The sequence below is a fragment of the Notothenia rossii genome, assembly GCF_949606895.1.
Source record: "Notothenia rossii genome assembly, chromosome: 6".
In the NCBI taxonomy this organism is placed as follows: domain Eukaryota; kingdom Metazoa; phylum Chordata; class Actinopteri; order Perciformes; family Nototheniidae; genus Notothenia; species Notothenia rossii.
In genome coordinates, this window is record NC_136909.1 from 69,785,851 (window position 1) to 69,798,266 (window position 12,416).

Below are 12,416 nucleotides of genomic sequence, written 5' to 3' on the forward strand. Positions count from 1 at the left end.
ATTGCTACGTTGTTGTACTCTCAGCATGATTTATCTTTACTGCAGATATTGTATCTACGTTACGTGAGAGCAGGGAAGGACTCAGTATGGACCTCTACTCAGAAGCTTTATATTTTCCTCAGTGTATCAAATGTATTTTCCTCTCCCACAGAAAATATTGTTTGGTCTATTGGGTCCCCGTGGGCTTTGCATGTACCCCCCTGAAAGCGGGTTTTAAATGGAGGATTGTTCATTTTTTATTTGAAGGAAACACGTGGTATGAGGAGATGCAGAGGAAATTAAAGCGCAGTGCAGATGAGAATTGAGAGTAGATCAAAACTAGCACACCAGGATTCAGTGTGAGTAAGGGGAGAGAGGGAGGGATGGAGGGAGGGTGGGTGAATACGAGGGGCAACCCCCCTTTCTAGACGAGGGATTCCTTTACTGCAGTGATCAGCAGTCCCCCCCCCTCCTCTCCTTCCAGCAAGTCTACTGCTCCTGTCCTCGCTCCCTCTGCTTTTCATCACACTCCCTCTTCTCATCTCTCCCTCCCTTCCTCTGTTTCCCTTCATCTCTCTTTTCTTGCCACGATACTACTCACACGGTACAGTCACGTTTCTGTGTCTGCTGCAGGGTACAGTATACGCAGCACATGGATAGAAATGCACTTTGTGAATCACACCGTTTTACTCCAGTCTTCATTTCTCTCCATCGCTCCCTTGCTGCCGCTCCATTTATCCTTGCATCCTCTCTCCTCTCCTCCTCCACACCTCTTTCACTCCTGCAGCTCATCTGTCCATCTTCCAAAGCCGATGTTGATTGCCCGTTTTCTTACTCTCTCCCTCTCTTATCCGTATGACATTGATTCCAAGGTTGCTGTGCTATTGACTGCTGCTTTGCTGTTAAATATTTCAGGCAGCCTTTCAGTGGCTGTGTGTCGAGGGATAGAAGGAGGAGGGGGGGGGGGGGGGGGTCTCGCTCAGGCGTTCTGCAACTACCGCTGACACACAGGCTGGTGAACAGACGGGTGGACACAAACACATACACACACACCACCTGCACACAGAGGTACATTCACACGTACATGTCATTCTGCTAATGGGTGTACATGCAAACCAGCCCCCTATTTGTGGGAATGAGGAGGGGATGTTGAGGGTATTTTGGCGACATCTTTCCTCCAGGCTTCAAGCAGCTGAAGTTAATGAACGAGCGGAGCAGTGCAGACTGTGCAGATATTCCAGACCGGCCAAAACGCCTCTCTCAGCATCTGATCAGCAGCCTGTTTGGGCTCTACTTGGTGCCACGGGACATCATTTAGCATTCTCATTTAGGACACACACACACAAACAAACAAACGCACGCACGCACGCACGCACGCACGCACGCACGCACGCACGCACACACACACACACACACACACACACACACACACACACACACACACACACATCTGTCGTCTTTGGCCTGATGGTTGGAAAAGACACAAGTTTAACAATTATGAATTGAGGACACATACATATCTCTGGAGCTCAGTTTAAAGTGGATATGCATCACTGCTGCATATTTTTTTTCCACATTTTCTAATCACTGCTTTTTACAAAAATAGAAAATAAAGTTTTCAAGAATCGTTGGATTTCTGATTCAGCAAGAACACTACAAATGTGTATATCAGCAAGCCCTCCGTCTGTGGCCGCTCACTGAGCCTCTGCGCATAGGCAGTGTTGCATTGAGGATGATGAAAACAGCAGTGAAGAAGATCCAGAGCTGACAACAGACTGGTTAGCACCTCGTTACTAATTCATATCAGTCTTTGGCAGCTATTGAAATTCAAAGCATTTTTCATGGTTCTAAGGGAAAGTTGTTTGTGTTTATCTTAACATTGACCCCTCCACAACGGAGATGAGATGATTGGCAGACACATTCCCTGATCGACATCCTGGACTTTAACCAAGATTGTTTGATTGGCGGCTGTGTTTGTCAGGTAGATGCTTGATTTCCCTGACATATCGTATTTTGTCTGCCTGTATTGTAGGATGAACCATACAAGGCTTTGAGAATACTATAGAAATGTGACCCGCTAATGAAACATGATATACTTGTTGAGGTCCATGCAGTCACTGTGCCCTCTCATGTGTCATACGATGGATATTAGCATCTTGAGTTTCCTTGGTTGTCGCACGTATCACAGGACATCTGTACTGCGGTGGTCCACCATTTTCTGGCTGTCTAGTGAATAAATGCCGTGATAGGTAGACAGGTATTCAGGTAGCTTCTGTTTTGCTCACTCCTCCGATTCCAGGAAGCATATGTTCGCAGTGACAGCATGCCATATACACTTCAGTGCACACATCCCTGCATATACACCTGCTCTCCCCTGGGATAACTGTTCAGTGTCTTGGGTCTTAAAGGATATGTTAGTGACGAACATTGGATTTTGACTGAGTGACAGTCAGATTGTGTGCATGTCATAAATCTGTTAACCATCTGTTTTAAAGCATTGACAGTGTGCAAGACGCCCTGTTCCTCCAGAGATTGAAAGGTTAATGAATGTGTGATTTAGTGGTTGATGCTCTGCTCCCATAGGGGAACGTATGCGTTAACATATCAATTTGCAGAACTACGGTGTCTCAAACCACGACAAATTGGAAGAGAAACAGATCCTTTTTTTGAGGTTTGAAAGCGAATTGTGTCTGCGTTTGTGCACATAACAAAAAATGAATCTCTGTTTTCGCCCCCTGGCATTCTTTCTTCTTTTCGATATCCTCATCTCTGATCTTTCTGTGTAGTGTGAGGAGATCTGGCAGCACGATAATGCTTCATCGCCGCTCAGCATAAAATGTGACGAGTCCTGTAATTCGAAGCATGTGCCGACACTCCTACTTTGCTGGGTGTACACTAGCAACAGAAGAAAAAAAAGAGGGTTTCCCCAAGCTCTGCTCCTCTGATCGTAATCCTTCTTCCCTCCCTCCCCCCCTCCCTCACACACTCGCTCATAGGCTGTGACACAACTGGAGAATTTATACTGAGATACATTCATGCTGCGATACATTCATGCTGCATTTGGCTGCCTTCTCTCTGTGTCTCCCACTGTGGTGGATTCCTCCAAGTGGGGGTTTTCTGTGCCCGAGCACTGGTGTATTTAGATGTGGGTTTTTTTATGCGTCAACCCCTTTGTGAAATATTTCCGTGACCGTCAAGCTGCAGTTGGATCTGCACTTCTTGGGTGGGGCCTGAATGTCTGAACATTTCTAGAAACTTACACAAAGGGAAGCCATTTTGTAACGTAATACACAGTCAGTCCTGCACATTGAGAATCAGAGAAGTAAACGGGACAGAGTAAAGTCATGTTGCCGAGTGTCACACCGTCACACTTAACATTAGATATAAAAGATCTGTATACAAATGGAAAATAACAGCTTTCTGCCCTTCTCTCTTTCTGCCTGCAGGTATGGAGGGGCGCCCCCACATGGCACGGCCAGAGACTGTTGTGTTCCTCCGCCACTCCAGACGGTAAGTCCTCATCCTAGTTCGTCCACCTTATTTCTGTCCACACCAGCAATATCAAGGATTTCCCCCAAATCCAGCCTCTTTCTCCTCGCTCGAGATAAATGAGTTCTGTTATTAAAGGAATTCCGCATTGATCAGACAACGACCCGAGGCTCGTTTGGAATTAACAGCCAGAACTCATTCATATGGAATCTGTCACGGGGAAGCATCTGCTCATCTGTGTGAGAGGCGGGAGAGATGGAGAGCGTTAACCAGAGGGAGGAGGCAGCACTGCAGAACATGCTGGTTTTTAAAAGTGCTCCTTGAGAAATGTAGGATAGGACCTTCACACTTTAAGCAGTGTGCCTGAGGAGAAAGGGAACAGGTGCAGCTGTGACACTGTGGATAAGGTTTCAAATTGTCACCATAACAGAGGAGTGGGATGAAATAAAATGTCTGCATCTCTGCGTCTCTGAACATGGTCAAGAGGCCCTTGCCGTCTGATTCCCTTCTGAGCCCAAGCACAGATCTGCTGATTCACTGCAGTGGACACGCAGGAACACATTGTTGGGTGCAGCAGCAACAAGGCAGCTCAAATCACCTCTACCTCTACCTCACACACACACACACACACACACACACACACACACACACACACACACACACACACACACACACACACACACACACACACACACACACACACACACACACACACACACACACACACACACACACACACACACACACACACACACACACACACACACACACACACACACACACACACACACACACAGTGACGTTGGTGTTTCCTTGGAGATGTATAGTGCCACTAAGCAGAAACTCAAAAATAAAACACAAGTTCTTAGGGTCGTGCTACAGCACAGAAGGAACTGCACACTTAAAATTGAAACACATTCAGTTGAGTCCCAGGGACTCATTCATTTCATTCTTCTTATTTTGTTGCTGCTATGAAAAACCAAAACATTTCATGCATTGTGGGTCTTCCTGATGGTCAGTCCCAGCACATACGCATCATTTGGAGGTCTTCCTATGAGAGTAACAAATATCAATAGTTGGCATCAAGGAATCGACATAACAGCTCTATGAGGGAAAGGTTAGCAATATTATGCCGTATTGATTTGGCAAAAACAGCTGTCAGTGTATTTCTTTGTTTATTGTGTGGGAGCACTGATGTTTGAGATTTAGTCTGTTGAATCAGGATTTATGTAGGATTTACGAATAATTCTGAATAAGTTTGCAGATACTGTAAGCATTTAACACAATCTCAGTAAGTGCTACTAACATAGATCCATTTGTTTATTTATGTCAACTTGAATAATTGCTGACTATTCTGATATTCAATTTATCATTATTAAGTAATTTTCCAAGTCCAAATAATCTGATTCTATCTTATAAATGTAAATATTTTCTGCTTTCTTTACTCCTATATGAGTAATATATATCGTGTGGCATTTAATGTGTGGCAATGTGTGAAAGATATGGTCATAGTACAGGAATATAGGTTAACATTATTTATTTTACGTTGAATAAATGCATTGAACATTGTGTTATGTTTAGAAGCAGAGTTATCCTTATAGCTCATCTGCACCTTCAGGTGTCATTTTAAATTGTCATGTTCTTGCGTTCCCCCCCCCTCAAAGAGGTGACAGTGGTGTATCAGAATGGGCTGCCGGTGATCTCAGTCAGTTTGCCGTCCCGGCGAGAGCGCTGTCAGTTCACCCTCAAGCCTCTCAGCGACAGTGTGGGAGTTTTCCTGCAACAGCTCCAAGCCGAGGACAGAGGCATCGACCGCGTAGCCATCTACTCCACGGGTACGCACACACACACACACACAAGTACTGCACACACACACACACTCCTGCTGCATCCATCTACCCCAGCAGGTTGTTCATATACAAACTTGAGATCTTACTCTTTAGTGTGTAATTGCCCTCCCTTTCCACTCATGATAATCGGACAGCCTGATTATCAAGAGACGTGGAGGGTGTTTGAAGTGGTTACCCATCAGCGCTCCTTCTTCTCACCGCCCCCCTCTTCACATTTGTCTCTCTCTGCAGATGGAGCGAGGGTTGCCTCCTCCACAGGAATAGACATCCTGCTGCTGGATGATTTCAAGCTTGTCATCAACGATACCACACACCTTGTGCGACCACCACGGAGAGGTGAGGACTGTCAAAAAGATTTAGGGGAGAGTTATTGTTTTATTGCCATCAGATATGTTGTATTAAAGCCTGTTTATGTGAATGCATTTCCTTCAGAGCTACTACCCCACGAAGAGGGAGAGAGGCTGAATGACGTCAAGTTTCTGGTGCAGCAGCTCTACACCACCCTACGCATTGAGGAGCACCAACTCAGCAAGGAACGCGAGATGATTGGACGACTTGAGGACCTCAACTCTGAACTCCGCCCCTTAGAGAAGGTCTGACTTCTTTAACAAGTTCAACTATTCTGATATTTGTGTTGTTGGTTACACAAGTTCATTTATCCTCTTTACTAGACTCATGAATAATCACAAGGGATTTCACCAGCCAACCAAGTGTTTGATAAATAATTGAAGGTGACTCAGCAACTAAACAAGTTGCTCAGTGAAAGCCAAAGGAGCTGCTCCGAATTTCCTCTCATCTGCATTAGTTCAAGATATCAGGCCGTTCTTCCAATCAGCCTTTAAGGATTACCACTCAAAGTCTGACTAGCTGAGCCAACCTGATTTTGGATAAGGGTCTCTGAAGGGTCTGATCATGGCTGCCTTGGGCCTCTATTCTTTTTACAGCTGAAAATCAATAATGCTTTCTTCCTCACTACATTCTCAATACATCTCCACTTCCTTTTGATCCAGCTGACTCTTTTGTTCTTCTTGTTGTTGACTTCTGCGCAGATGAGGGTGGATCTGAATAGGAAGGCAGAGCGGCGTACCACCTTGGTGATGTGGGGGGGCATGGCGTACATGGCCACCCAGTTTGGCGTACTGGCCCGACTCACCTGGTGGGAGTACTCCTGGGATATCATGGAGCCCGTCACCTACTTTATCACCTACGGCACGGCCATGTTCATGTACGCCTACTACGTGCTTACTCGCCAGGTGAGAAAAAAACAAGACAAACACACAAATATATACAATATGCATAATTAATGATTGAAGTGAAGTTTGATTGCATCTTCTGCTGCTGTGAGGGTGAGGAATGTTATGATGACATCAATCTTAACAATCAATTATTGATTCTCTTGTTTGCTATGTGGGTGTTGTGAACTGGGGTTGTATGAGGTGTTTGTCCATAGGCGTAGTATTACTTATTGTGTTACTTTGTTGATTTAAAGGATTGGTTTGAACTCACCAAAGTCACACAATTACTCAATCTTACTAATGGTTGCAGTAACCGCCATGTTCTGCAAGGAGATAAATATTGTGATTGCACAAGTACTCTGGGCGCTTTGGATCTTTAGTTAGAAGGGCTTTGTACACCCTATAAACCCACTTTAAAAATCCAGACTATTCTATTTAAAGGGGCCCTACTTTACTAATCTTTAGGTTTCATGATTGTATTTTGTGCCTCTGCTTTGACATGTTTACATGCTTTAATGTTCGAAGTGATTTATTTCCCTTACTTTTCCCCTTAAGTCTGAAACCAGAGCCCAGTCTGCTCTGATTGGCTAGCTGGCTGACTCTGTTGTGATTGGTCAACAGTTGGCCAACCCCTACAATGTGTTGTAGTGCTTGCTAACTGAAGGGCGAGTGTTATGTAGTGATGCCACTATGTTGGGGAAGTAAATAAAGGATTCCAATTGAGGCGTTTCAGGCATTCATAAAAACCTATTTTACAACCTATAAAAACGCATAATAGGGCCCCCAATATAAGGTAATGCTTCCTCTTAACTTTTGCCTATGAAAAAAAAGCAATCTGAACTTATATAAATTGTATTTAATGACATTATGTATACTAAAGGTTTAGCTGATTCATCGTAAGGTTATCACCACATTAATCCTATTTATAACCTAGTGGAAACAGTGTTTTTTTTTTTTTTTTTACTCTATCCAAATAACGTGACACTATCGATTCCTTTAGAGAAATTGTCTTCTATGACATTCTGCAGAAACTCTTTGAGCAACCAGAGAACAAGCATTACGGTAATGGAATTCTCTCTTAGCTGCACCCTGCAATAATTAGTATTATTTTTTGCTATTTACAAGGCTGGTTGGTGGCAGTGTTGCCCTTCACTAAGCATTCATTAATATCCGCTGTCTTCTAACTCCCAAGGACACAGAGTCCATTTTACGTTGCATTTCTCCGTGTTGGGATTTGACCCAAGTAACAGCAAGCAGAACATGGACGATATGATCTGATAATCGTGTTTCTCTTACAAACTTCTCTGTCTGTGCTTCTCCATAACCTGTAGGAGTATATTTACCCCGACGCTAGAGACAGACAGTATCTGCTGTTCTTCCACAAGGGGGTGAAAAGGACACGCTTTGACATCGAGAAGTACAACCAGCTGAAGGATGATATTGCTGAGGTACAGTTGCTAGATATCTCGTGATGTAAAATCACACTGGGGATTCTCACATTTTTACAGTTGAATACTGTAACTGCTGTACGAAGAAATGTTTTCATCCCCGTTCCCCACACTCTCATATTTATTCTCTCCTCGGCTCCCCGCCCCCAGGTGGAGTTGGATCTGAAGCGTCTTCGGGACCCGCTCCAGCTCCAGCTCCCAGTCCAGCAGCTCACCTCCAGTAAAGATTGATGGGAAGAGTGACTCCCTCCTCTCTCAGCTCCTGCAACCTCCTTTTCCTCCTCCCTCTTCCGTCCAATACCCTCCTCCCTCCCAATTTACCCCAAACTCTCTCCTCCGACTCCTCCCTCCCTCCCCCATCCCTCCCACACCCAATAACCCCATCCCTTTCTCGACTGTGAGAGTTAGTTTTTCCCCCTTTTTTTTTTTTCCTTCTTTTTTCTTTTTTTTCTTTCCTGACTGAAAACTCCAGTTGGAATTGCAAGAGGATAACCGCTAAAAAAAAATCGAAGATAGGATGGCGAGAGTACCGGGAACTTGAAAAAACTCTCCCAGCCAAAGGAAGGGTGAGGATGATGAAAAGGACAACGATGATGAAGGAATAAAACTGGGCACTATGGATACGCCTCAAGTCTCCGGAGGGACAGCCTGCAGGGAACTTCAGGGGGCAAACAGGACTCATTATCACACCTCTAGACACAGAGGGGCGCTGATTGTGGAGTGTGTGTGTGTGTGTGGGGGACTTTCAGGGTACAATGGGACACCGACCCTGGCCGATTCGAGGGTCGACACACCCGCTTAATCCGGCTTCCTCTTGCAGTCAAACTGTCGACACACACACCTTCTCTTGGTTGGGGCAGGAGTCTCTATCCCACACGTTTACAAGGAAGTCCTGAATGTAGTCGCACCACCAGGGGACCTCCGTCTTCCTGTGGCTGAACTCTGCTGCCTCTCCCTCCCTGGGCCCCGCCTTCTCCAGGTGACGGACAGCTGTCCCTCCCAGTGTGACCTTTCCTTGCAGGATATAGGCATGACGACGCCTCGTTTCCTCTTCCTGTTGACGTCCTGTAGCGGCCCGGGTCTGCGCAAGTATGAGAGTACTACCGACAACAACATCACTGTGTGTTCTTTTACTCCGAAAAAAATATTTTGGCACTTTTTATTTTGAAAGCCATAGTATATTTGTTATGAAAAGAATATAAATATATATATGTATACAATCAAATAAACAGATGACCAGAGGCTAGTTTTTTTCAGTGGGGGGAGGAGCTCTCTTACAAACTTCATTTCATCAGAAACTACTAACTTACATCCTCTGGAGATCTTCTGCCATGAAGGGTCCTCTGCTAACAGTCCAGCGCACACACACACACACACACACACACACACACACACACACACACACACACACACACACACACACACACACACACACACACACACACACACACACACACACACACACACACACACACACACACACAGCAGTATAAAGTATGTATTCACTACTAACTATTTCATATCTTGTCCTGACAAACACACAACGTATTTCACAGTAACTATGGCATGGCCACCAAAGGGGGGGAATCTATGTGGAAATCAGGGTGAAAATGACTGATCGGAATTGATTTTGAGCAACGCAGAATGTCGATGTGGATAATGCCATGCTTGACCTCAATAATCATCTCACAAACACAAAAAATGCTGCGTAAATGCTTAATGAAGGGGTTAAAATGTGCAGTGACCATTGTCTCATAGAAACCCACAGGCATGTTTATATATCTGATGAACTGAGTGGCTTTAGAAACGAGTAAAGCCTCATTATACAGCAGGAGTAATCCGCCTGCAATCCTTTTCCCACAATATCATATATATCATTTCTCCTTTTCCAATCCAAAGTCTTGTTCTTGGAGGTGAAAAATGACCATTTCCAGATATTCAGTGACCTGGCCTTTAGCTTAGCAGCATGTGATGTGCTTTTCAACATAAGATTTGTATAGGATTCTCCTTCACAAAGCTTATAGACAAAGTAACAGAAGGCTGAATCTAAAAAAAGAAAAAGTGTCATGGCATTTATTCAGAGGCTTTTATTTTTGTTTTCTCCTCCCACTGTTGCTATAACGCCCCCCTGCTCCCTCGAAGGCAGGGTGGACTGCATGCTGTGGTATGCCCTCAGTAGAAATGTGTGAATGTGTAGGAGCATTATTGCAATTTTGTACTTAATTGGAAACTTTTCTTTGCCACATCTAGCTGAAGTCTCACCCCCCCCCTGATTGAGGTGAATCAGAAGCCATATGTTACATTTTTTTCCATTTTGGGATGGTCACTGAATAAACCGTTGTTTGGCTTTACTTAGCTTTCTGTTCTGAAGACTTCACCCATAACTGCTGTAGATGGCCTCTGCAGAAAAGCAATGACTTGACATCCCCTGAACATGAACATCGTGCATGTGTGTCTCGTGTGGACAGTCGGCTGAATCCTACTGCAGAGATCCATGTTTAACTGCAGATTTTGTATTAAAATGCATGATTTTAGGTCAAATCAGAAGTTATTCATGCAGATCTCAAGGCAGGAGTTGGTCATATCTGTTAGTGTGTGTATGTGTGTTTTATCTCCAAGGAAATTGGTGCCTCTTGGATGACTAATAATTTAAAAGGTAGATAATAATTAAGTTATCTGTAGAAAAGCAATGATATGATCATTGAGAAAGTAATTATCTTATTTGGAATGCACCTTTATTCAAAGGAAGGGTTACATTTACATTTTTGAGAGTAGAAATCAACTTTATTGTGCGCCTGTGAATGCATGTGTTGGTTTAATACACGTCTTGACAAGTTGGTGCATTGTGGGCAAAGTTTAGATCATTCATGAATCCTTTGCCTCTAACCACTGACTGGTAGAAAATAAATTCCGCCCTCATCCCACTTCATGGCAGCCATCGCACACACACACACACACACACACACACACACACACACACACACACACACACACACACACACACACACACACACACACACACACACACACACACACAGTGACGTTGGTGTTTCCTTGGAGATGTACTGTGGCAGGTGAGAGAGCCGCCACAACTCACCATCACCCCCTCTTTTTATCACCCCATCCACCGTTTATTGCCTTGTTTTTTTCTCATTTCTTTTTTAAAAAGCTAAATATATCAAATATAGGGAAACTTTATTATAAAGAGGGTGTTGCATGAATGTATGTTTACATGGGAAATTATGTGAAAATAAAAAAGACGATTTATCAACAAAAAAAATAAACTGCAGAGATAATTTAAGAACGTTGTTTGTAGAGATTCCTAGATATAAAGGGCAGTTGACAGGGCTGCAACTTTAGAAATGCCCTGCCAAATCTGACTTAAATCCCAGCCAACCAACTGCTCAAACCCCACTCCCATCCTCACCTTATTTACTCCCATAAACCCCTCCCTCAGAGTGCATTAATACTCCCCAAATGGAAGGATAAAACACCCTCCATCCTCGATGCACCTGTAAAGGAGGAGACCTCATGACCTCGGTTACTAACGTCCTGGATTTAAGTCCAAAGAAAGTGTCAGGCTTTTCGGGGATCACCTCCCCTTCTCGTCCCTCTCTCCCGTCATTTTCATCCACCCTCAGCCTTTTTTCCTCCAAAGCGACATTATTATTCTATGTTTTCAAAGTGTGTTATGTTTTTAATATCTTGTTTGTCTGCACTTACAATAAGATGTTTTAAAATGCCTATAGAGTGATGCAGAATATGAGATTGAAATGAACTTGTACTCCATTCTGACCTCTAATTTTATTTCGTTTTTCTTGTCTGTTTTTCTTCTGTTGACATGATGCTGTAATGTTGGCAAAAAAGAAAAATGTAAAATCCTGTATCATTTATGAAATATGTATAAAAGAGAAATGTAATTCAATTATCAATAAAATCCTTATCCAGTTTTTGGAGACGGTGGTCCAGTTGACGTTTTTGGTGTTCTCACTGGAAGTGATTAATGGTCATATTTCAGGAATTAACATGAAGCAGCTTCTCAAGGTCTTGACCACCATCTCTGGATCTCCTTGGCCTCCAGCTCTTCCTCTACAGGACATCCTAAGAGATAGACCTGAGAGAATACACTGTTTGTATACAATAGGTAAGTGACGCACAGTTACTAGAAAATAGAAACTTATAAAACGTTAGGAAAAAAATGGAAAGAGAAAGAAGATTTAAGATCCTTCTAAATGTAAGGTAAATATCATTTTAAATAATGCTTTTTTCATTACTAGTTTGTAAGCACATGCACATGCTACAGCTACATGCTAATGTCCACATGCTTGTAAAATCTTTACTAATTTTGCCATCTTGCCATCCATTTTGACCGATCATGGTGCTTGATGAAAGGTTGGGGAATCACCAAGGTTTTC

General features: G+C 43.6%; 1 protein-coding gene and 1 long non-coding RNA gene across 3 annotated transcripts in view; one reads left to right on the top strand and one right to left on the bottom strand.

Moving 5' to 3' along the window:
- The window catches only part of mcu (mitochondrial calcium uniporter), a 55,825-nt gene extending 43,868 nt beyond the window's left edge, over positions 1-11,957 (top strand). For both annotated transcript variants that reach the window (XM_079686913.1, XM_079686914.1), the window contains exons 3-9: positions 3,426-3,489; positions 5,133-5,303; positions 5,550-5,654; positions 5,751-5,911; positions 6,368-6,571; positions 7,885-8,001; positions 8,152-11,957. In XM_079686913.1, the coding sequence (XP_079543039.1) occupies positions 3,426-3,489; positions 5,133-5,303; positions 5,550-5,654; positions 5,751-5,911; positions 6,368-6,571; positions 7,885-8,001; positions 8,152-8,232 (903 nt within the window). In that variant the 3' untranslated portion in view covers positions 8,233-11,957. The remainder of the gene's footprint in view (positions 1-3,425; positions 3,490-5,132; positions 5,304-5,549; positions 5,655-5,750; positions 5,912-6,367; positions 6,572-7,884; positions 8,002-8,151) is intronic.
- The window catches only part of LOC307043661, a 401,538-nt gene that overhangs the window by 383,039 nt on the left and 6,083 nt on the right, over positions 1-12,416 (bottom strand). The window lies entirely within an intron of this gene.